Source organism: Ceratosolen solmsi, unplaced genomic scaffold (genome assembly GCF_000503995.2).
Source record: "Ceratosolen solmsi marchali unplaced genomic scaffold, CerSol_1.0 scaffold7, whole genome shotgun sequence".
NCBI lineage: Eukaryota > Metazoa > Arthropoda > Insecta > Hymenoptera > Agaonidae > Ceratosolen > Ceratosolen solmsi.
In genome coordinates, this window is record NW_011948413.1 from 17,533,366 (window position 1) to 17,560,200 (window position 26,835).

General features: G+C 26.9%; 1 protein-coding gene across 2 annotated transcripts in view; it reads left to right on the plus strand.

Annotated features, from left to right (window-relative positions):
- Positions 1–26,835, plus strand: part of LOC105367587 (uncharacterized) — a 76,274-nt gene that overhangs the window by 11,022 nt on the left and 38,417 nt on the right. For both annotated transcript variants that reach the window (XM_011506351.1, XM_011506352.1), the window contains one exon: positions 2,209–2,337. In XM_011506351.1, coding sequence (XP_011504653.1) covers positions 2,239–2,337 — 99 coding nt within the window. In that variant the 5' untranslated portion in view covers positions 2,209–2,238. The remainder of the gene's footprint in view (positions 1–2,208; positions 2,338–26,835) is intronic.

The following is a 26,835-nucleotide window of genomic DNA, read 5'->3' on the forward strand; positions in this document are numbered from 1 at the left end:
TATTATTGCTAATCGGTTTTTTTTTTTTTTTTTTTTTTTTTTTTTATAAATGCTTGTAATCCACACTTAAGGCTTAATTGAGAATTATGATAGTTTTGCTACAATTTTATACAGCTTGATAATTGAAGACTGCGAAGGTTTAGTTACGAAGATTTATAATGAGATAAGTTTTGGCATGTAGCGAAAGCTTTTAAGAAGATACTTTTTCCTTATTTTTGAGAGGCATTAACGATGATAAAATTACAAATTATTTTTCCAAGGGTGACAAAATTCAAACATCGACTCTTTTGTAATTAAAATTGTAAAAATTGTAAAATGTGGAATATTCCCCTACACCGACGTATCGATATAAATGATTATTTTAAATGATCAAAATTATAATAATTTAAGTTTATATATTCTAGTTTATATATGTATGTATGCACAAACTAATACAAGAAAGGTAAAAACAATTAGCGTTTTATAATAAAAAAATTAATTAATTGAATTAATAATTTATATTTAATGTTAGACTATGTATTAGAATATTAGTTATTTGTTAGGTGATGCGTATTTTGATTTATTACTAATTTCTGCTACTTTCACTTCTCTATAAAATATTAATATTTACGTCAAAATAGTCGGAATACTGCGTGACGAATAAATAAATTCATTATATTTCTGTATATTAATTAAAAATAATAATTATAATTTTATAAAATATATTATAATATTCTATAAGATTAATGTGATAATAATCAATCTTCATATTTTTGTCATTGAGTACGTTTCATTAAAATACTGCATAGTACTTATAATTAAGTGAAGGAGAGCGTTCTGATTTATAGAATTGTATCGATTTAATTTATTTTACGAATCTAAAAAAACGAATAATTATACTAATAAATTATATTATATTTATATTTTACATTTAAAAGGACGAGATATTGTATATTTATAAGGAACTGTCTGTAAAAATATGCTTTTATCTGTAGAATTAAAAATTATTTTATTAAATGTATTTTTCTGCATTTTAATCAGTAAACTTTAATTAAACTTTAAATAAACTATACTTATTTTTAGTTTCTGGACTACAATTAGTATATTTATTAGTATATTATTTTCGATGATTTTTGATTGTTTTTGATGAACATGATTTGAATTTGATGAACAAAATTATTTCAAATGTAATTGCTAATGTTTTAAGCAACATCTGAAAAGCATAGATTAAAATAAAATATTCTATTTTATTTTTTCAAATAAAATCACTTTCTAAAGACTCGACATGGAACGAATGACTAGGATGAGCAGTGTATAATCATAATATCAAATTGCACAACGATCTCTCTACATTTATATGTACTAATTTATTTTTTACATTTATAACTCACGACTACCGACTTCTCTTGAACCTCTATGTTCTCACCTCTATGACGCTAACCGTAATTTAAGAATAGTTACTTTCACCTCCGTTCATTTCTGGTTTCGGTTTTAGAAATAAGCAATTTACATTCATATAAATTTCCAAGGTCTATGTATTCCTCTTTTAAATAACGAAAATTTTGATTAATCTCTTTTTATTTTCCTATATAGAGTGTAAATTATATTTTGGAAATAATCGTGGGTAATGCTCGTTTAATTACATAATGACGAATTTACTTTATTATTTTATATTATTCTATTTCTTAAAGTATTCGAATAAGTATTATTTATCATTTATTATTTTTAAATTTATTTAAATAATTTAAATAATTTATATAAATGATTCGGTGATGTTTCACTATTATACACGACTGTTTTTTTTTTAATATTAAAAATGTGTGTTGATTATTTATTCTAAATAATTCATTGAAGATTAGAATTAGAGTTCCTAATGAAATATGCTTATTATTATAAAAAAAAATCCTTAAAGGTATTAAAAATTAGATTATGGGATATTAAGGAAAATGATATTACATTAGAATTGTAAAATCGCTTATGCTTAAGCAGCAAATAAATACCTAATCATTAAATAATCTTTTTGTTAATACTAATATGTTAATTCGAGAAATACGTTAATGCTCGCACATAGAAAGGTCACTCAAGCGTCTAATTATATTGAAAAAATTCGCACTAATTAACATGCACAGTATTTATTGACACAAACACAGCATAAGCATACATAACGCTATCGACAATCCGATCGATCAACGAACATGATCATTGATGAAAAAAAAACTTTTCCTGTAGGTTGTGCTCAATTGAGAACGTCAGATCTATATGGGGCAATGCGTGTCTCGTAAGGCGGGCGCCGTCATCGCAGCATCCGGATACTCGCCATCTTATCGCATTATGGAAAAGAAGCCCTCCAAGAATCAGGTGAGTCGCATCTCTTTTTTACTTCGGTTGCCTTTTGCGAGAGAAACGAACGAGGATGAAGCGGCGAACGCGAGGAGAGTGACGTGACAGGCTAGACACTTCCTGTTGCTTCGTTTATTCTGTTGAATCAACTGAATTATGCTCTTTTGGTTTTCCAAGTTGTATGACTTTGCACTTGGGATACTTGCTTACTCGACGTTCTTTTGAAAAATTAACTTTTATTGTGACTGGCGAAAAAGGATTGAGTTACACCGACGTTATTTACCGTACAAGCAATCATGGTTTAATAAAATATTATTATATGTCATTTCTTCCGATGCTCCAATTATTATTCGATTTTCAAATAGAACTTTTTGTTACATTTTTGTTCAATCAATGGTATGTTTTGTTGAAATATATGAAATATATGTACTAAAAAATACATTATATTAAACGTGTTTTATAATTTGACTATTTATTATAAAGTTTTAAATAATCCGTTATTTCGCTTGAAAAATGATAATTGTTTCGTAAAAAATCCTTATGGGATTATTAGTTATTCCTTAGTATTTCATTATTGTAAGTACATTAAATGATAAATGCTCGAATTATTGAAATTAGGATTTGAATATCTAAACAAGTGTATTTAATTTTTCGGCAGTTGTGATTAGTGAGTGATATTTAAAATTTCTAATTTATATGATAAAAAATTTATTATATTAAGATAATCTTCTTAATTATGGTTAGGAAGTTGTCGTACTAATTCGTTCCTTCGTATCACTAGATCACAAATGCCATAAATCATTTAATTTTTATATAAGATATCTAATTAATTATCAATAGTAGGCTTTAATATTTTTATACAATGAATTTAAAATCTTTATATGTAAATATATTATAAAATTTTAATTATATGATGTATATAATGAATAGGTGCAATGCTTGATTATCTATTGAAATAAAATTTCTGGGTAAGCTAAAAAGGAAGTTAAGAATCAAAAACTTTCATGCAAATATAATATGCATAATACTTTAAATCTATTTTCTACAACAAAATAATACAAAGTATATAAATCTTTATAAAAACATTACAATGCTATTTTTGTCAAGAAAATATAAAAATTTTATACTCACAATTAATTCTTTTAAATTCATCATCAAAAAAAAAAAAAAAAAAAAAAAAAAAAAAAAAAAAAAAAAAAAAAAAGTACAAAAAGAAGCAAGTAATTTATAATAGCAAAAAATTGCATTCAAGTGAATAGTTTGATTTTTTTTTAACGTAATATCAAACGATTGAAAGGTCCTTGGGTCCTAGATGAAAGTTTGATAAATAACTTGTATTTTGAATTTGCACGTCAAGTTAGATTGACATACATTGGCGGCCGCATCGAGGCCATCAATGTCTCGAGATCAACAATTCTTGTTTGGTATTTTATCCATGAGATGAAAAGTCATTGGAGGGCGTGCGTAGGAGTGCTAAACGTAGGTGGCAAGCGATGCTCATATGTATGCGGAATGCAGGGTTTATTTCACTTTCTTTTCACTTTTAATGAAGTACGAGTATTCGATTAACTAATATATGTAATATTAAAGACATTAATTGGCTTAACGAATATATTTTTTACGAGCGCACAAATATTTGATTTCCCGATTATACAATATACTATATGTGAAGAAATAATTTTTAAATATTTTCATTACTACTATTACGTAATTTGAAATATTATTTAATGAAAAACAAAAAAATATAATGTTTATTTATTTAATTAAATTCATTAAGTAATCGTTATGCATGCCAATGCAAACAAAATCGGTTGGCTTATTAATTGTGCTATGTTGTAGAGAATATTTTTACAATTTTAATTCACTCGTAACATTAAGAATTTACATCACATTTCTACTATATTGGCAACTCATCGTCTAAAATATTATTTATTTATTGAATTCAGTATTTATAAATTTATATTACATAATAAATTTTTATCCCATTCCATGAAATTATATTATAAAAATTGTAAGAAAAAAATTCTCGAAATAGATAATAAATATTTAAACGAAATTCAGATCCTTTATCGTTATTCAAATTTTACGTAGGGTGATAAAGAAATAGATGACACGAAAACGCAAATTTACGAAACAGTCATACCACAGGTTAATAAATGTATTGCTGATGTTGTATTTCATTGCATAATATTTATATTCTAATTCAGTCTAATAAAGCAGAATTAGCAAAAGTCATGAAAACAATAATCAATATTTTTTTTTAACGCAAACGTCTTTACTAAATTTACTCGATTATATTCAACAACTCTGCCGGTTTTGCGCATACGGTACCACTTAAGATCGTTAACCTTAGGTGTCCTCGGCGCCATTCACGTTACGAGTTGCAAGTATCAATCTGCTCGACTATTTCGTCTGCATAATTGGCTCATATCAGTTGCATATTTTGTTTGTGCACTAGGATTTGTAAGGTTCATAATAACAGGATAGGCAGGTATGATTCCTCCACAATATTTTCAAGATTGGCGCAATCTTGAATCGAGATCGAGGGGCCCGTCATTGGGATACTCTCACTTTGAGTACTTGCATTCACATTATTTGAAATTTCTGAAGAGATATTAAGGCCATGTATTAGACCTCAAAGATGATTTATTGATCAATCAAGATTTGCATACTTCATTGTCTAGTGTGAAGTTCTATAATGCATCAATGATGGCACATTATGGTATTTCTTTATGACTTGACAGATATATTAGTGAGTTAAGAGCTTGGGAAAGTCATTCATATTTAATGAGACAACATTATAAAATAATAATTAGTTATATTAGTTCTTTAAAATGCGAATGAATGGTCTATTAACTAATATTTATTTATTATAACATATGGTTTAAACTACTCATATAGATTAATACTTAAACTACGATTACTACATACACGTTATAATTACATGTATAATGGAATGAATTATTACTTGTGCGATATTTAAATTCAATGCAATTTGTATATTATAAATACTTAAATAATATTGTTGAATGTATATGTATATGAGTGTATATTTACTTTTGGCAATCGCATAAATAAATTTACTATAATATTCAGTTTGTAAGAGTATCTTAAGAGTTTCAGAAATTTATAAATATACAATATATAATAAACTAAAATTTATATTAAGACCAATTAAAATTATTAATTCTACATGGAACTTACAAAATCATTAAATGAAGGAATAAGAAATCACGAATTGAGATAATAATAAACAAAATTTATAGTTAAAATAGAGAGAGAGAGAGAGAGAAAGAGAGAAAAAAAGAAGGAAAATCCGGTTCGATTAAAAGCTTTTTAAGAGAATTCAGGTCTAGAAAATATAGAAACGCCTTTCTATATCTTATGTCCACACTCTATTTTAACTTCCTTTTCTTAAAGAATAACTTTTGTCAAACAAACACTCACCTGTTCCATTTGTTCATTATTCTGCCTACAATAACGAATCACTTGTGCGAATGTTCGAAATTTTTAAATTATTTAAATTAAGTTAAATTCTGATAAATGCACTTGAAAATTATAGCATAATGAATGATGATGTATCAATGATAATTCATAAAATTTAATTCTGTTGAAAAAATAACGATGAAAAGAAAATTTCAACCGATTTAAAAATAGTGACTTTAGGCTTTTTCATACTTTTCATCCATATTAATTACAATGATTATTATCATTATAATTATTATAATGAAATATTATAAATATTTTTTAAATAACCAAAGAAAAATATGATAAATATACATAATATAAATTTTGTTTAATAATAAAATTTAAGAAGTACAACAGTTCATGATAATTTTTCTTCATCATGTATAAAAACATTCAGAATATTCATTTAATACAATCCTACAACGATATAATAATGAAATGAAATAAATCTATATTTTCTTAGCAACAGGTGGATTTAATTCATTCCATGAGATTTCTACTCGTAAGTTTCATAAAATCATACAATAGAGAGATTGTGTTTTTATGAAATCGGAGCTAACTTGCATGCCAGTCATATAATATGGCGATATAAACAAAGGCTCACAATGCTTGCATTGTCAATCTAAAAATGTGAAAAGGAAGCAAAAGAAGTATAACCGTGCTCGTGTGAAATGTAAAGTATCTTTTTCTATGTCCTCTCATTAAATATTATTTATAATTATGTGAAGCGTTTTACAAATACTTTTTCTACTATTATACAAATGTTTAATTAAAGGCAATAAATTACTAACTTTAATAGACACTTATGCGTAGGAGTAATTTTAAAATTATTATCTCACACCGTTCTATTTCACTAATGTAAGTTCTTTTAAAACAAAAATCTTTATGCTTTATGTAATCACATCCAGGCATTAGCACAAAATTTCGCCAAAAGTAATTGTTTATTTAACTTAATATTGTATTGGTAAACTTGTAATTTTATCGATAAAATTGGTTGATGGGGGGGGGGGGGTGGAATGAAAATGCTTCCTAAAAACCTGAAAATCATTATATTTGCAAACTCAATTACAGAAAAAGACATTGATACAAAAAAAACATATTGCATTTTCAAATTAAAAAATATTTATTTCATCGCCGGTTAGGGAAATAAGTGCTCACATGCATTTTCCGGCTCCGGCATTTTCACTCCTACAAGCCTTCAAATATCTCTTATTTCAAGGCTATTATATCAAAAAGTATAAAGACACCGCGACATAAAAAGAGGCTCGATCGTGCACACATTCGCGAACTCTCGAAACGTATACGCCTTAGCTTCGTAGTATACTTACATACTGCAAAGTTTCTCGTTAAACTTTCCTTCTTCTTTCACTCCTCGTAAATTCGACGTGGTTCAGCCATTGCTTCCCTTCCCTGGACTACCCCACCCTTTTACCGGCAGTTCGACCTCCGCGTTTTTCCCTTCCTTCTCGTCCATTCGCATTGTTCCATTTTTCTTTTTACAAAGCATTTAATCAGTTTAATCTTAGTGCCAGAGCTATTTCGGGAGAGTGCGAGTCTATGCTTCGATGCTTGCGTCAACAGACAGATAATCGTCGGCTTTAGCGCTTTGATCGGCCTGGGCATTCATTTAGTGTTACTCTGCGAATTTATTTGGGTTAAGGTAGATACTAAAATTTGACGAACAATAAATTTTTAAAATAATTAAACAAGAAAGTTCCTTTTAATACGTTGCTGATTGCTCACTTTGCTGATTCAAACTTTAGAATGAATTGATTTTAAATACTCGGATAGTTTTTTTTTTTTTTTTTTTTTTTTTTGTATTAATACTGTTAAAATTAAAATATTCATTATATGTTTGTATGCATTTAAAATTTACCATTCAAATGGCATATTTAATCGTAAAAATGTATTTATTATTAACAATGTCAAGGAAATGTATTACGATATTTCAAAAGTATTTATAGTATAGATAAAACTATTCTATGATTCGATTCAATACATGATCGTTAAAGAAAAAGTTTACTTTGATTCGGTTGAGGGAAGAGTATCTAAATTGACAGAGCATGACAAGGATAATTCGATATATCGACATAAGGGATGTTATAAGTCAGGAATGTAGATCAACTAACAGCTCATTATTCAGAAACTCATCCCCTGTTATTTCTTCTATACTTCTATACTTCTATTCTTAATATCTTCATCTGATTAGTTGTTATTTGTTATTGTGAAATAAATTTGTAGAACATTGAATATACACCTACATTTATTGGTGATTTAACGCTTTTACTTTACGTAAAACATAAACTTGTAGGCAAAATATATAGTAAGTATACAAGTATTATAATATTTAAAAATATTTTTATTACAATATTTATATCCAAATATAAATATAAACAATGCATATTTTATCTTAATTAATAAAACAGTACTGATTAAAAAAAGAAATTTAAAATTAAAAAATAAGAATTGATCATAAAAAAAATATTAATAATATCTGATTCTTTATTACGAAGATAAATTTATTATTCCTTATACTATGTAGATAAATTTGAAATTCATTAGAATAATTAAAGGTCATCGAACATTATAGAAATACATAAAAAATTTAACTCAAAACAACAAGTCAGGGCCTAATATATATTTAGATATGATCAATTATTCTCTTTTGATAGTACGTATGCAATTACTTTTACGGACATGGTATTTTAACAAGGTATTTTTCATTAACGAACTTTTTTTTAGAAAAACAAAGAACGTATTAGCTTATTTGTCGGATTGGCAAGCTGACTAGTTTACCTATAGCAAGAGACGACATTACTCACATTTATACAAGTCCAGTTTTTCAAGATTTTCTCTCGAGGAATCTGTGCAACACCTTCATTGCAACTTCTCCACGGCCACTTAACGTTACGTTCTTTTTTTCCATCGCGTACTGCCATACGCTCGCGTTAAATACTTAGGCGGTCGCTCGAATTCTTCGAGTATGCGTAATTATACGTGCCCACGAACTGCATTGTTAACTTATTAAAGATTTATAAATTGCATAAAATAATAATTATGGCACAAGCTTTTCAATTAAAAAACAATTTTTAATATCCATGTTAAATATATGTTAGATTTCTTTTCACGCAAGTATAAATATTAGTATACGATATTAAATAAATAATACGAAGAAAGAACAAGAATGTTTATAGAATACCAGGCGAACTTTCACGAGATTACAATGCCAATATATTTACAATGCTCATATTTAATATGAGAAAATCTAGCTGATCTCACAAGAATTTATGTTGAAATAAAGTTATCATTATTATATAATGTTACCCATTAAACTGGAACCATTACATGGCTTTATATACATAAACATATATATAAACTTACTAAGATGTGCTTTTACATAAACATTCTCTTACATTACATAAAGTCCATTTCCCATTTTTCTCACGAAGTATAGAAGTCAAATCCATTGCATCTAACAATAATATCATATCATTTAATTTATATCACGAAAAAGCGAGTATTCGTAATTGTGCTCACTTGCTCGAATAGTTGAAGTATGCCGGTTAACCGGCGAATTTCCAGCACAAATTTCACCGTAAAAATGGAATGTCACCGACCACGACCTATAAAAAGCAAATGGAAATCCTTCGTCACTTATTTCACTCCTTTTCACCACGATTATTCGTTAAACGCGTATACAATTGTACTTTACTTTTTTCATTCATGCATACACAAGGGCACGGGATTTCCTCCTCCTCCTCCCATCGCCCTTTATACTGATTATGTTGATTCAAGAAGAGTCATTTGTAGTATATTTTATGGGCTAATTGAAAATATTGACAATTATATAATCGGTAACGTGATGTTTCTATTTTTTAATTTGTTTAATGTTACTAAAAATTATCGTAACAGATGTGTAATGATTTTGATTCTATGGTGAATTTCATATAGATTGTTAATTAAAATTTTAGAATTGTATTGTAATTGTATCGATACAGATATTGTGATATTAAGATTTAACAATTAAACTATTATTATTATTATATATGGTTGGTTATCGTTAACAAATAAGCAATCAATTTACAATATATTTGATGTTTGTATGTATTTAAATATAATTACTAACAGTTTGAAGGAGTGTTAATTAATAAAGCACTTGAATAACATTTATTTTCTATAATTGAATAAAATAAATTAAAGGATTTTAATCTTATTTATAATTGAAATTTTTTATTTAATTTGCAATGAATATAGTACCGTAATAATAGATTCATTGCCCTATCAGACATATTATATATTTACAGTAGCAATAGTGTTATAATTGTATCTTCGTAAACCTAATACACATTCATAATTTATATTTCAATGGTCGATAAAACTTGGCAAGCTCACGTTTGACAATATAAAAATTCATTGATTGGTGGAGCTTCTTAAAAACATACAGAAAAATACGTGAAGCGAAAAACCGTTATGATAAATAACAGTCACTATCCGCAGGTTACGTGTAGGCATAGAACATATTTATTGCAGGTTGCAAAGGAAAACCGGTACCCTCTGGCTATATGTCGTAGATCTATAATTTATATGTTTCTAGGGGCTATTTGCACTCGTGGATTACTAGATATGTCATATTTTTGAATGATGTGAAAACGCTTTTTTTTTTACAACAAATGGTGTAACAATTTTACATATAAAATAGTGTATATATATATATATATATATATATATATATATATTTATCGTCCAAGTGCTGTACGAATTTTAATTATATTGTAATTGCAAAGACATAAGTTAATTAACTGTGTGGTACGAATGTATAAACCGTTACAACAAATTTTTCCTTTTATATCTTGGAAAATGAATTTAATCTAAGTATTGAATGAATTAGTAAGTTTTTTAAAGAATATGGGAAGCAAAGCAGGTAGTAAGAAATACTTTGCAATTTTTTATTAAATCGTAATAAAATTAGACAAAAATCTATGTAATTATATATCCGAATAATATATTATTAATGAAATATATATAGAATAATTTTGTTGCTAATACACTGAAATAACTATTTTAAAAAATTAAAAAATTCAACATGAAACCTACTAATCGAGTAACCGATCGAACAAATGATTCAGCCGTTAAGCTTCATGAAACTGAAACAATGAACTCATCGAATGATATTTTAATTCATTTTATTATGCAATTATATAATGTAATAATATATCACACTTTACTTATATAAAATTTTCATATTTTTAGCATGACTATTATTATAATGATATCCTAAATTTTAATATAAATCATAATCATACAATCATATAAAAAAATATTCATATCATTAAAAAAATAGATAGCACATTTTTTCTTTATTATACGTATAATGGACTTAAATATCAGATATCTAAAAGCCAAAATAATTAAAAATTTCAGGATACAGTGTTTCTTTCATAAAACGTGAATTATAATAAATGTACTGTAATTTCAATGTAGTTCTAAATTCTCGATGGCAAATAAAAAGTATAAATAACGTAATAAGTAGAAATAACAAATATAAATACGTCAACATTTATGGAGAGGTTAATCGTCGATATTTTTATTCATTCGAAATTTTTTCTGAAATAATACAAAATTAGATTTTTGATAACTAGCTAAAGCAATTCCATCTTATTAATAAATAATCGTACCGCAATCATTGCCACTCTTATCATGAGCGTATCCATTTTTATTTTACAATACTAAACATATCCATCAAACTAAAATAAAATGCAATTGAAATAATCAGTACCATTACTTATACTATTCTATTGGGAAAAGCTTTTAAAGAATAGTGACTCGACGTTTGATTTGAAAAATTATGATGTTGGAATATACGAAAAATATTACGAGGATAATAGTCCGCCGATGTCGATAACACCTATGCGAGTGTGAATACGTAAAATGACCATCGATTCTATAAAAAAAAAAAAAAAAAAAAAAAAAAAAAAAAAAAATGGCGACGCTCAGGGTCTAGGCTGCCGTAGGTGCCCCTTTACGGGTTCACACAATGTACAAACGAGGTCGTTTAATGACGCGGCCTCTCACGCGCTCTTTTTCCCTTTCTATACTCGAGAACATCCGCGCGTTGCAGTTCAATCTAACGGATTTTCCACGGCGTACCTCGAGAAACGAGAAATCGTCATACGGAAGATCGGAGACGAGGTTTGATTCGTTGGCCGTCCCTCATTCCGTTTGGGCTTTCCTTTCATTTATTTTTTTTTTATTTTTTTTTTATCCTGGCGCACATAGCAAAAGAGCAGGAAGCTTTGGATTGCATTTATTGGATGTTTCGAGAATCATGACCTAAGCTTAAAATGATTGAGGAGGTAGTATTTCTCTAATACCGAATTATTTATTAAAGCTTATTACATCTTTTAATGAAATTTAGAGAGCTGCAATACGGCACTTAATTTGTTCCAAAGCAAAGATTCGAATCGTTTATTTAGCAATGTTCTGCTAAGTGTGCATTCATATAATATTAGAAAAATGAAAGATGATTCGATTAAATCCTAAGAATAATTGTCTGTTTCACCCACACTCCAACAATAAAGAAAGTCATATTTAAGTTGATTTAAACCGGTTTTATATCAATTTAACTTTTAGACATTAACTAATTGAAAGTTAATTATTACACGGCATGTATTATTATATGTATTTTTTATTATATTTAAATTAAAATTTTTACATTTTTAATAAATTAGTCTTTTTTTTTATTAGTCTGAATATCAAAAAAATTTAATGAATACGAAGCTAAATTTATTTTTAGAAATAAATTTAACCAATTCATAATTTTATGATCTTATTGTATTATATTACAATAATTTCAATAATTAACATCATACGTATATGATTTGGAGTAACTAAAATATGACTTTCTACTTGCTAATTCGCTTCAAAAAAAGTTAATAACGACCTTAATTTATTTATATATTTTATATACATTTTTTATTTTGTATATCAGTTAAAGTACCTCTGGATATCAAAATTATTCGGGGCATTTTATCTGTAAAGCTCTCGTTAGTTTTTTTATCATTTATCCTCATGTATGTCAATGCATTTATTACTGCTTGCACATTTTTTCACGTATCCTTTTAATCTTACGTCTCTGTTTTATCACAGTTGTTTTATTTATTTATTCATATGTGCACGTCTGAATTTCGTGTCTATGTTCTTACTTGTGAAATATTATGTATGCATGTGTATTTATGCATGTTTATGTGTAGTGATGGAACGACGAAATGATAAGAAACAATGACAAGCAAATTTTATATTGCTGGGCTTGAAAATAATTTACCAAGAGGTCATATATTCTTAGCATTAAAGAGATTAAAAGTACATTGATTGGTGAAGGTTATCACAACTGATGCATTATACATTGATCACAAGTTTTCGCAAATGCAATAGCGCTCATTTCGATTAACTATATTACCATCGACTTAACCGATTTGTCTTAAATATCGGCTTATAAAATTACGTATATTTGCCAGCATAATTTATATGTAATTATAATTTTAAAATATTTATTACATTATCTTACAAAAGAAAAGATACAACAAAAGAAATTTTAATTTAAAAAATTTTTTAAGCAGCAGAAATATTTTTCAAATTTTATATAACAATCTTTCCTTATATAAATAGCATATTAAAAGATTTTCTAATGACTACAAAGTAAAAAGCATAACGGTTAATTTAACAAAAAATGTATTTCTTTTTATAACTTGTGTCGTTCAATTTTTGTAATAATTTTTTGCATTTTTTTATTTTATTCAAAAACATACGCTTACAATTTTATTGTATGAATATTTACTAATTATTATATGAAATAAATATACACATTAATTAATTTATTTTATGAACGATTTACGAAGAGAATATTAAATAAAATAATTCATGAAAATTTAGTTACGATTGATAAAGTCATTTAATCGTTATTTTGACAAATTTTTCGACAAATACTGTACTATAGTACAGTAATAAAATTGAAATTTTCAAGTAGATATATATCTCCCTCTCAATATCTCTCTCTCTCTCTCTCTCTCTCTCTCTCTCTCTTTCACTCTCTTCACAGTAATATTTACATTATATAACTGCAATCATAAATATAAATTTTAATTTACTAAATTTTCATCTTAATTGTGTAAAATAATTAAATGTGAACTCGAGCCTTTCTCAATGAGACTATTTATCGATGCTTGTTTCCTAAACATTGAACTCCCCCCCCCCCCCCCCCCCCCCCCACCCCCCCCCACCCCCCCACAATATATTCTATAAAATGAATTATTATAATGATTGACGACATAAATATTCTTGTCTACCTTCACATTAAGTATGATTATTACCTTTACATACTTTGTATAGAAAGATCATACAAGTAAAACTTATTAAAATATTACTTATTTTTAATAGAAATATATGTAGGACAAGAGTTCCATATGAAAGTATTAATAATAGAAATATATTTAATTATTATCAGATAGTAATAGTCTCTTTTATGTCAATCTCTAAAGTCGAAGTGGAACATTATTATTTAAATGATATTCTTTGTAATTTTAATAAAATTTTAATAACTCTCATATGAATTATCGGAGAAACTTTTTTAAATTAAATAGGCAACAATGCCCTATTAAGCTATGAATCATGTATAAAATAGTTTGAGTGATTCTCTGACTAAATAATCTGGGTAAATTAAGAACTTTCACGTATACTCTGAGCTATGTTTCTTATACAAAATTTGGAAATATAATTATGAACAGTTGAAGTATATTATTACACTCTTATTACTAATGAAAATTCGATTTCAGATTTATTTGCACAGTTAGATTGAAAATACTGAGATATAAAGCAACTTAATCATTGAGGAAAACAATTTGCATATCTTATATACTACATTACACTAATCTTTTAGGTTTAAAAACTAATTGTATATTCACTCTCGACGTCCTTTCGGTTTAATCTTCTCGTTACTCATATATTATGCATTTGTGTCGTATCATTAGTTAATTTAAATCGAATCCGCATTCTTGTTTTACTGCGATCCAGATATCGTGCACCTTTACTCCAAGTTGCAACCGCCATATCGAATCCGTTATTCAATGAAAAAGCAATGAAATATGTAGTAAACCATCCAGTGGGTAAGGATGGTGAAAAACAGGGTGTTTATTATAACGTCCATCCGTAGAATAATCTATATTTCTGTGCTTACTTACTGTAAACTTTAAATAGTCCTATGAAAGTTTCATCGGAAATTTTATTTTATTATGGATTTTAGTCTTATAGTAATATGGGTATTTGTTTTTGCATTATAATTTTCCTTTTAATGGCTTTCTTTTTTTTCTAAATTACTTCCTTCGTTTTTACCTTGTAATAACACCAATTTAAGAAAATCAATTATTGAACCTTCTAGTTTTGTGTACAATTTTTCTACAAAAGTATCGTAACTAAGTCATACAATTCATTAATAACAATATACTGACATTCAATGAAAATATATGTATAACTCTTATCGTTAATTAGCAAGCCAATAAGCAACAAATACCTAATATTAGGTTAATTAATAATTAAAATAATTGCATCAATATCATTACAATGAATTTTAATAAAATTAATATTAGAATCTAATCAATAAATCACATTTTTCCACGTTAAATTATGATTTTGTACATTTTTTATGAATTATTAGTATTCGCAATTATAGCGATTAAATTTATTATGAATTAAAAAGAAATTTTTTATCAAGTGCATATATTAATAATAGATTAATAAAACATTTGTGTTACAATTAATTTTAATTTTTTTAATTTTAATTTTAACGTAATCTTAATTTTTAATACACTTAAATTGATTACTATCAAGTAATATGTAATAAAATTTTATTTAAAAATCTCATAACCTTCTTTACAAAAGTTTTGCGAACAAAAAGTAACGTATATCATGCACTCCCGCTTTCACCCTTCCCGTAAAAATGGCCTCAGCTCCTGTCTATTGATGAAAAAAAATCTATCGTTCAATGGTGAGTGATAGTAGTTGATAAGACCGTGATCAAGTACAGTCAATTAAAAGTCTTTGTACTTCATGGATGTGAATAAAAACATTGAAAGGCTAAAATTTCTCTGTCAAACTGTTTAATCTACAAAATAAATGAAATTCAGCTGCTAATAAATACCTAGAAATTATATACAGAAAGTAGGATACATTGGTTATGGCTTATAATATATATTTATGTTCATACTCTTTGCAATATTTCCTATTGATTTAATATTATTGTCGATAATTTCAATATTATAAATAGAAGCTTATGATAAAAATTGTACAGCAATATGAAATACCAGCCTAAAAAATTTATTTATAATCGTTTGTAAGTGCCGTTTGAACAATTTACTTCTACAAATAATTATTTGTATTAAATTATATATTTTTAAATAATAGAAAATATAAAATTAATGCTCTTGTATACGTATATTAATAAAAATGGTTAATATTCTATTCAATGTTTTAATTACACAGTCACGAAAATCATGAGGAAATGAATAAATATGACGAATGATTAAATTATTAGTATTTTCTCTAATATCAATAAATCTTTCTTTGACAACTTAAGAAAGAAAAAAAATTTCAAATTTATTTTTTAATTACAATTAATTGTTAATTTGTCAATCTATGATCACATAATATTTTCCGTAGTTTATTCATTAAAAATTTATCTAGTATTTTAAAAATTATTATAGACTGTATGTAAAAATTGAGTCGCCATTTATTTAACTGAAAAGGTACGTCAGTTTTATCTAAACATTCACTTTTCAATAACATTTCTACTTTATATAGATCTATAAATGAATAATTGTGACAGCTGTTATTAATTAAAAAATTTAATAACTATCTTTTACAATTCATTAACGAAAGAAATGAAAGGACTATTACATTGCTTCTCTTTTATTAATAATTCGTTTGTATAACTATGGCATTTAATAATAAATTACACTGATAAACATTCGTTTATAGTACTAATCGTAATGTAATTAATAATTTGTTGCACAAACAAGTATACACAAATACGTATAAGTATACACGTGTACTCGTTCTCAAATCAATGTGAATAATTGATATTCGAACAAATGTGCTCGTATATTCGACAAATATCTTTTAAATGATCAATATTTTATTAGAATAAGTAGCAAAAGAAGCAATTAAGCTTGCTTCGTGAAAAAATAATCTCATAATGTTGAATGGTCAAAGAATTTTGAATAATAAATATACATTATTTTGCGTTTAATAATAAAAAGAAATTTATGTAATAAATCCGTATTTCAATATAAAAAAAAACACCGTAGAACAATATAATTATGAAGAAGCTATTTAATTTAATGCTAAAAGGAATTTTATGAAGGAAAAAGTTCATATTATACTTGAATGCTTCGAAAATGTAGAATTTTAATAAAATTTGATTTTATTTAAAATAAATAAATAAATAAATAAGTATATATGCATATATCGTTCAATAATGATATTAATAGTCCGTTAATAAAATTAAGTCATAATAATATGCAAAACAATACATTAAAGAATAAAATTAATGTTTTTTACCGATCCTTCAACATTTAAATAAAACAATGAACCATAAAATTCATCAAAATGATAGAATTAATTTAATACTTTTAGCTCTATCGAAACTCGTTACCTAAAAACTTGAATATCCACTGATACTGTAATAATTGTATAAAATTAATTATATTCATGTATATATTTATCAATCCCTATATTACATTTATAACTTATCGTACTGATATTATAAATCTTAATATTTCAGTTAAAGTTATTGTATATCATTGTATATTCGTCAATTATATAAAATTTTTTTTTTTCATTCATTAATTGTACATTTTTTTTTCAAATAATTTGGAAATAATGAGATGAAAAATCTGATTGCCATTAGTTTCTCCACCTTTCACTCTTCAATATTATTTCTTAAGCGAATGAATGCTGTGTAAAGCATTTAGTTAACATGCAGTTGGTTGTTCGATAGAATAGAATAGGATTCCGCCATTGACGGCCTCCTGTTTATAGATAATGGATACGCACCCAGTTGATTATAACCAGTAGTAGTGAACCGCAAGTTCAAAGAAGTTCAATGACTTCATCATTGTTCGAATATTATCCTTTTGTTATTAGAAGAATAAGTAAGAAAATGGAACATTTCATATGTAAATTTACTGCTAAATCGAGAATATATTAAATAAAGAGAAAAAAGAAATTGTTGATTCGTTCGGGATTAATCAATGAATTACTACAAATAAAATGATCGCAAATACTATGAAAATAAGGAGTATTAATTTTATAAGAATAAAAAGTTTTACTTTTATAATTTTTTAATAATACGTCGTTTGATCACTAAAAATTATATTTGTAACAATTTTTTAAATAATAAAATAAATAAATAATACAAGTTTCGTAATAATATTGTTGCTCTATAAAATTATTCAGCAACTTATATCAATATTCGAAGATATTAATAATCAAAGGTAAATTAAAAATCATTTTTGTTGGTAGCTTGATTATATATATTTGACGCTGTATTAATAAAATTTTGATTTTTCAAAGTATCCATTACTTTGATCTTGCTTTCTTAATTTTGCCAATAGATAGTTTGAATAAAACTTTGCTTGTAAAGTTTGAAAAAAAAAAAAAAACCGAAAATTTTGAACGATAAAAGTTAATTGGTATAGATTAAATGTGTATGAATATTTCACCTAAAGAACTATTACGACTCTTAAATTTATTAATATTAATGTTGAGATAGCTCAACTATACCACAGCTCAACTTTTCATAACGGAAGAGACACTAATTAAAACTATAAAGTACAAAATCTTCCAACTTTCTCCTTTACATTAGACTTGTTTTGATGGACTTGCGGATAATGGATTGCTCTAATGGAATACGGAAATGGTCTGAAAGCAGGAGAATTTGCTTCTTCAATATTCAACAATATACGATGTAAATTCACAACCATAAATAGAAAGTAGAATAGCGCCAAGTGATTTAATTCTCTCTCTCTCTCTATCTTATTTCTCGATGTTTCTGCGAGCAGTGATCAATGCGATAACTCAGTCCCTGACACGTTCATGCATACGTCTGCATAGCCGTAAGTACTCACGTAGCTTTGGTGTGTGTAAAATGACTGTTATGTTCATTCACGGTTGGTGGACTACGCGAACCAGTACAATGCTATACCGCGCGATTGTTGTTTAATTTTTTTACAAAGAGAGCGTAGCTACTCGCGTCGTTCTCGTTTACTCTTTTCAGGCCCTCGTAAATTGCTAGAGCAATTAAAAATAAAGATGGCCATTCTCTTTGTTTACACAACTGGCCGCTTAACGGGGCTGGAAGTTTATTTTCTTCCAATCATTGTCAAATTTAACAACATTTCGGTTATAATGATGAGGGAACTTGAGTTGTCACTAATTGTTATACACATCCAAAAGCAAATTATCAAAATTACATGAAAATTTACTATTTTCATATGCGTGTGCTGTGATCAATCAATTATTTATAAATGTATTATAGTTTTATTGCATTCAAATGAATTTTAATTTGAATTTCGTTATATTACAAAAAAAAAAAAAAAAAAAAAAAGCGAAAGCCTATACCAAATACTCTATTAACTATAATTATTACCAATAACATTGACGATTATTTTTACAAGAATGCAAATCATAAAAATATAAAACTTATTAAACGAATAATCATTTGATATTAATGGAAAACGGTACGCATTAATATTAAAAATGGCTAGCTTCATTCGATTAAAATACACTACAATAGTTTTCGAAAAGTATCAAAAACTGAATTTCATTATAAACTTTCATAGCATTATAATTGACTAATAATACTAATTCCTAAATCTAAATTTATCTTAACCAATGTAAAAAGACTTTATGATGCAGTTTGTGGTTAATTAATCCATTTACAATTAAATAATACGTCAAGCACATATAATAGATAATGAATAATATCAAACTTTACAAGAAATATGTATGGAATTACATTTCATACCATATAAAAATTGATTGCACATTTCTATAAATTTATTCTATTTTTTAAAGACTTACCAGCTTAATATTATAAATACCGTATTGTGTAATTTTTATGACATAATATAATAACAATTAAAGCATATTTTATATCCTTACATAAATGTTTCTGTTCTTTCATTTAATTATTATTGGCATTATTAGTTATAGTCGGGGAATATCTGATATAAAATTCGCATGCCAGTCAGTTCAATTGAAACATATTGAATTATAATATCAAAGAGAAATATGCAAAAAAGGAGAAAAAACAAAGTCTGCGTGCAATTGCTCGTCACGCTACCTTACGCCAACGGAATTTTTAAGTCAAATATTTTCGCCGGCGCACTTTCATTCACACCAACATCTTCGTACGTCGACCATTCGTTGTTTGGTAGTCAACGATTGTATATTATTTTGTAATTCCCGATCTAGAAAAGCAGCGATTCTTACGGCGCCGCTATTTAATGTTAATCATGCCTCACGCATTCCCGCTTCGCTAATTATTCTGTAATTTACTTTCTCCGGATGCGCACAAATTGGACAACTGTTTTTAACCCGCATTTGTCTTGTCCAGTTATTTACGTGTAATATAGGAAAACTCGGAATAGTATACACAGAATTTGTCATAATTTTTTCTCCAATATTAAATAATGTATTCTAAGCTGTTAAATATGTGCTATTGTGTAGATTTTTTCAAACGAACATAAGTAATTTGAAACTTTTCAATAAATTATTATTAATGAAAGTTGGAGGTCAATTTTCGTTAAAATATAATTCAGAAGGATCGGGATTATTTCTGATAATCACAGAATTACTTTATTTGTAAAATATTTAAAGGCAAAATTATTTTCCATTTATTTACATTATTTCGAAATATTAGTACCTATGAGAATTTATATAAATTTTAAAAAGTAAAATGCTCATTCAAATTTCTTTTATAATGAATTCTTTTACATGATTTATAAAGTGTTTATAAAATATCCCTAACAAAAATACAAATATTTATAAAATATTAATACAATCATGACTTGAAAAATTATTTTAGTGCTCTAAACTATCTAATCTTTCTTTAGCTATTAAATGCAATTCCTGCACGAAATTCAAGCATATTATTTATTATTATTTTAAATAAATATTAAAAAGTATAAATTTATAATTTAACGGTAATTAAATGCTAATATATTTAATAATTTTCTATTATAATAGAAATTGTATGTTTTTAATGTTTGATTTATATCGACTTAAAAGAACATTGTTCTTAAACATTTTTTCGAACAAAATTTCCTTTCAACTGTCTTTTTTTTTTATTTATAATTATTTATTTTTGTGTAGAAAATATTTTAGAACAAAAATTTTCTGCCTGAAAATTAAATTTCTAAATTTTATATTCAAATTTAATTTCCGAAGTCTTAATAGATTAAATTATTATGCTCTAAATATAATGTAGACTCAACACGGTTAATAATCTAAGAAAATATCTCTATTTTGCATCCTATTATAAAAAAAAATATTATTAATAATGTGCAATGTACATTAATTTTAAATTAAAGTAATTTAATGTATATTCATATACTACCGTAAATTTTTATCGAATTCGCAAAGTGAAAAAAATTAGTAAAAAATTAATTACATATTCAAATATAATTAAAAAATGAAAATTTAATATAAAATTTTTAATATGTATATATGAATAATATATTAATATGAAATAAAGATATTGAAAAATTAATAGTTAATTATTTTTTAACATATTTTTGAAAATGTTAATTGTTCTAGTTAGTTATTTAAATATATCAACGCATATGTTAGATATTTCATAAAAACATTTTATTCGTTTAGCTGGTAAAAATAAATAGTTTAATACTTTAAAATACGTTGAAACATTACTTGTGAAGAATACTTACAATTTTCCATAAAATTGAAAGTTTTGATAATATTAAATTCATACGCAGTATATAATTTTACTAGTTCAAATTAAAAATACTAATTTTCTTGTTTCCTTGCAAATTGCTAATATTTCTATACTACGAATAAACAACATTATCATAAATTATTCATTTAGGTACAATTATCGACTTGTTTCTACTATTATTATATTAATCTTATCAACTCATTTCTCCAATGTTTAAAACAATAATTTCCATAATTGAATAACACTGTATGTGGTTATTACTTATAAATTATAATTTTCCATGGTAATTAATCTGAAAAATAGATTTACAATGAAAAATAGCAATTAATAACTTAAGAAGACAAATAGTAAACTTTATTGAAAGTGAAAGTGACGAAAATTGGCGATCACGTGTCGTACGCACACAGGGTGTGTCTTAGCCTTAAGCGTGTGATTTCCGCTTTGAAATCAACCGTCACTCATACGACCTTTAATCGAGATTGAAAGCTTCCTTATCTGTATAGACAACATTCACTATTAAACGTAAAAATGAAAATTTTCTTATTTATCAGATTTCTTTATGATAATAAAGTTAAGGTAATTTAGAATAATGGCGAGTACTAATAATGTCTGGTAAAACATAATTTATTATTATTTGTTAATTTTTAGACGCCTGCAAGAAATTATAATATTGCTTTTAATTTTATCCTATTTTTATAAATAATTGATAAGAGAAAATAAATTGTATTTAAAAAATTTATTGTATTTAAAAATTATTATGTATAAATAATGAAGTGATGCATTAGGTCGTTAATAAAATACATTTACTAACATTATACGAAATGATGTCCAAATGGTCGTTAAATTGTATCGTAAATAAATAATATGTTCAATTTATTAATTATAATATGTAATTTAATTTTCGTAATCAAAATTAAAATTTCGTGTGCAAATTCATTAAACGCATTAAGAAATTATTGATTGTATCCGATAAGAATATTCAAATTTCTATATTAAGTTGTTTATTATAGATATCATAACTATTGAGTCAATCTTTACTTTTTCTGCGGAAATTCCTTTTCGATAAATTTCAAGAAACAACGGTTATAATTTTATATTATATACATGCTATTTATATTTATTATAATTAAAATTGCGATACGTTTTATGTAAATCATTATTTTTCACTACTTTTCTTAGCGTTACATGACTTTATATGGGATAATTGTGAATGTTTATAAAATTTTAATTAAGTAAATTAATAGAATAAGTAAATACATTTAATTATTTATGAATGAAGAAAATATAATTACTTATAATGTATAATTATATACTATTTAGTCAAATTAATTTAATTAAGCAGATACGTATGGTACTGATGTAATAAAAAGTTTAATTGGATTACTTAATAATTGTATTATATTAAAATTATTCAATTATTTTTAATGAAATAATGATGTATGTAAACGAATATACATAACTACATAAAAATATCATTATTATTAATATTATAAAAAACTGGCAGATATACATTAAAAACAATTTTTTTAAGAATTTTATAAATGAAACACATCATTACCAATTTAAATAATGAAAAATTTGTTATTTGAAAAGTCATTATATAATATTTAGAAAGTTTTCTTATTTCATTTGTTTTAAAATATTGTTTGCTGCATGGCGAATTAATACCAAAATATATTTATAAAGTTTCAACATTTAGTTCAATGTATCTGTCCAGATATCAATGAAAAAATATAAAAGTTTGATGAGAAGGAGAATTACTGACCAAAGAAGACGTCAATACCTCTTTTCAAAATTCTCTAATTTTGCCTTTTTAGTAGGTATGATGTCGTGTAAACTAATTGATTTATCTACCCGACATCGATTTTATCGTACGCATTTGTGAGAAAATATTATAATTAAATAATCATTAGTGCGTAATAGAAATAGAATTATTTATGGATAACTTAATAAAAAATAATGATAATTTTTATGAATTTTTCTAAATAATAATAGTTTATCGAGAGTAAAAATATATTTTAATTACGTATGCTTTAAAATATTTATCATGAATGAAAAATGTGAAATCGATTATTTCTGCCAATTTATAATTTTAACTACCAAATCCTGCTATAATGGAACTTTAAACTTTGTGAGATTTTACAAGAAAATAATTTTTTTTTTTATCTCATTCAAATACATATTTATATGTTTTTCAAATTGTTGAAAAAATTCATTGCCAAAAACATTCTTAGGAGAACTTTCCTTATAGAGATTGTTGGTCTGAAAATTACTTTCTTATCGAATAAACTTTCCAAATATGTTTTTCTACTATTTTATTACTACATTAGCTTGCAAATAATAAGATATTCAATGCATAAGAAGTTGTTCATTCTTGTTCGAGAACTTAGTAAACACTTGTAACATTATTTATAAATTACAACTACTGTTAGTAAAACAATGAATTGGTGGGTCCTTAACAGGATACATTGACCTTGTTTACGCAATAACGCTAAAACTTTTTCGTACTTTCGCAGTTTTTTTAATTTGATTGCATTACGGTCCAGATGTCCAGAGACACTTTGAATGTTGAATTTTCAGTCCCAAGCACTTTGCGTCTTCTTAAAATATCGATGCAGCCAACTAACTGCCAAAATCCCGACATACCCTCGACTATTAAGGGACTTGTCTACATCGATGCTCGCGTATGGCTTTCACATCTTTGCCGATAAGCTTTTTGTTTCGCAGCGCTTTGCATCTCGCAATCGTAATAATAACATAACGCCCGGTCGGCGTCTTTGCGTCGGTATATTTCGAGATTCGCCGATGGCTGCTGAGACTTCACACACATGGGCGCACACGCACACGCACACGTGGCACCCGATGTACCATTCTATATTTATCTTCCACTCTGCTGAGCCTAAGGCCTGGACTTTTCTAAGATCTCGAGTTCGACTCCGCGACGGTGTCGACGAGACTCGAGTGCAAAGATAAGCGAGCTGTTATCTCATTTGTCAGACACGATATATTTCTTCGTATTGACGGCGCTGATGTATTGCTGTCTTCGATAATTGACTTTGCTGGGAGGAATTATTAATTCCTAAGTGATTGTTCCGTTAACATCAGCTGCAGTGAATGCGTTGAATAAATATTTACTTGAATCGAGATTACATTCACTCTACAATTCATAATACTGTAGAAATTAAGTAGTGTTGTTTCACTTAAGATAAATATACTTTTCAACAGCATATGCATCAAGTGCTATTGAAAGAAATATTTGAACTAGTCTAGTTTCCCATCTGTATTTTTTCAAGAGATACACAGTAGAAAACATTAGTTAATTAATTAAGTGAGAGTTTCATTGTGATTATTATTTCAGTGAACAATCAAGGAAGTCACGAACAGGTGCTGTAGCGTTTTATAATTTTAAAAGGATGCTTTTATTTATTGAAATTCTTGACAAAAAACTTTATCTCTGAACAATCTAAATAATATAGGAATTAAATTGACGAGATGATGACTATAGAATAAGCCGAAATTCATTAGTGGATTTAAAATGTAATTATACAGTTATTATTTATATAAGTAATAAATCAATTTAATTTCTTATAAATACGCAGGTCATGTATTCTAATAGTGTACACAATCATCTTTATGTAATGTTCTTTTCATATTTCAATTTCGTTAAAACAGAGCGACATTTCAATAAACATCCAGCATGAGCATGTATGGAAGTATTAATAAAATTAAAATCTTTATATTTTGTAAATAAACACGTATAAGCCTATTAAAAAGTATATTTTTGTGTGTGTGTGTGTGTGTGTGTGTGTGTGTGTGTGTGTACAATTAATTTATAATACAATCCAAAACTAATATGTTTTAATCTTTCTCGACATCACATTTTAGGTATGTTGATAAATTGATCGACAATGGTAAAATCGGTAGAGAATAAGGGATTTATTTAATAATCGTAATATTAAAGAAAATGTAATTCTAGCCACGAGACGATGTCTCATTAATTTTTAACATTGATCGGTATGTTTTTCATAATTTGACTATAATATCCCCATTCAAAGTCAAATATGTAATATATTGAAATTTCTACCTAGAAGCTAAAAAAAGAAATAATAATAATAAAATAAAATAAGCACACATGTATTTAATGGTCAAGTCACGAAGATTTATATTTTCAGAGCCACGCCTATGGAAATTCGTAATCCTATTCTAATATTCATCAAGCATATAATGCAGACATTTCAATTCCTAAAGTAACGCCTCTTATAAGAGATCTATTTGTGCGAATCACAATATCATCTCCACATAATGACAATTCTTTGCTGTCGTACAATGTAAATCAACGCATAAATTTCGAAGCGGCTAACATTTCTGTAACTCCCTTTTCCATTCGCACCCCCCCCCCCCCCCCCCCCCGAATCACAATATCATCTCCACATAATGACAATTCTTTGCTGTCGTACAATGTAAATCAACGCATAAATTTCGAAGCGGCTAACATTTCTGTAACTCCCTTTTCCATTCGCCCCCCCCCCCCCGCCACACTTCCCGAGGGACGATCTCAATGGCAAGATAGAATATTCGCTCATTCTCCGGTCGATCTTGCTGCACGACTGCATCCGAATCGCTTCTCGTATCATTATCGAGCGCCGATGATATGAGCCCTCGGTTGTCAAGATAATGACCGACACCAAGGTGGTGTGAAGGAAAATGCGGGGCTTGGCTGTGTACGATACTGACACCGACACGAGCAGCCCTCACACAACGTGCACCGGTACGCGTCGACGACGCCGGCGCACTAAGTTCGATCAATCCATTCCCGTACAGCCTATTACTCTCTCTCTCTCTCTCTCTCTCTCTCTGTCTCTCTGTCTCTCTGTCTCTCTGTCTCTCTGTCTGACTTTCGGTACTTGCGCGCGCCTCGTCTGCTGTCGCAGGCTTGCTCGTTTTCACCACGTCTTGGACGCGTGCAGAAGGATCCCAAGGTGTTGCGCGTTAATCCTAGCGCAGGAAGAGCACAAGATTACGAAAGCATGACGGAGTACTAGTGC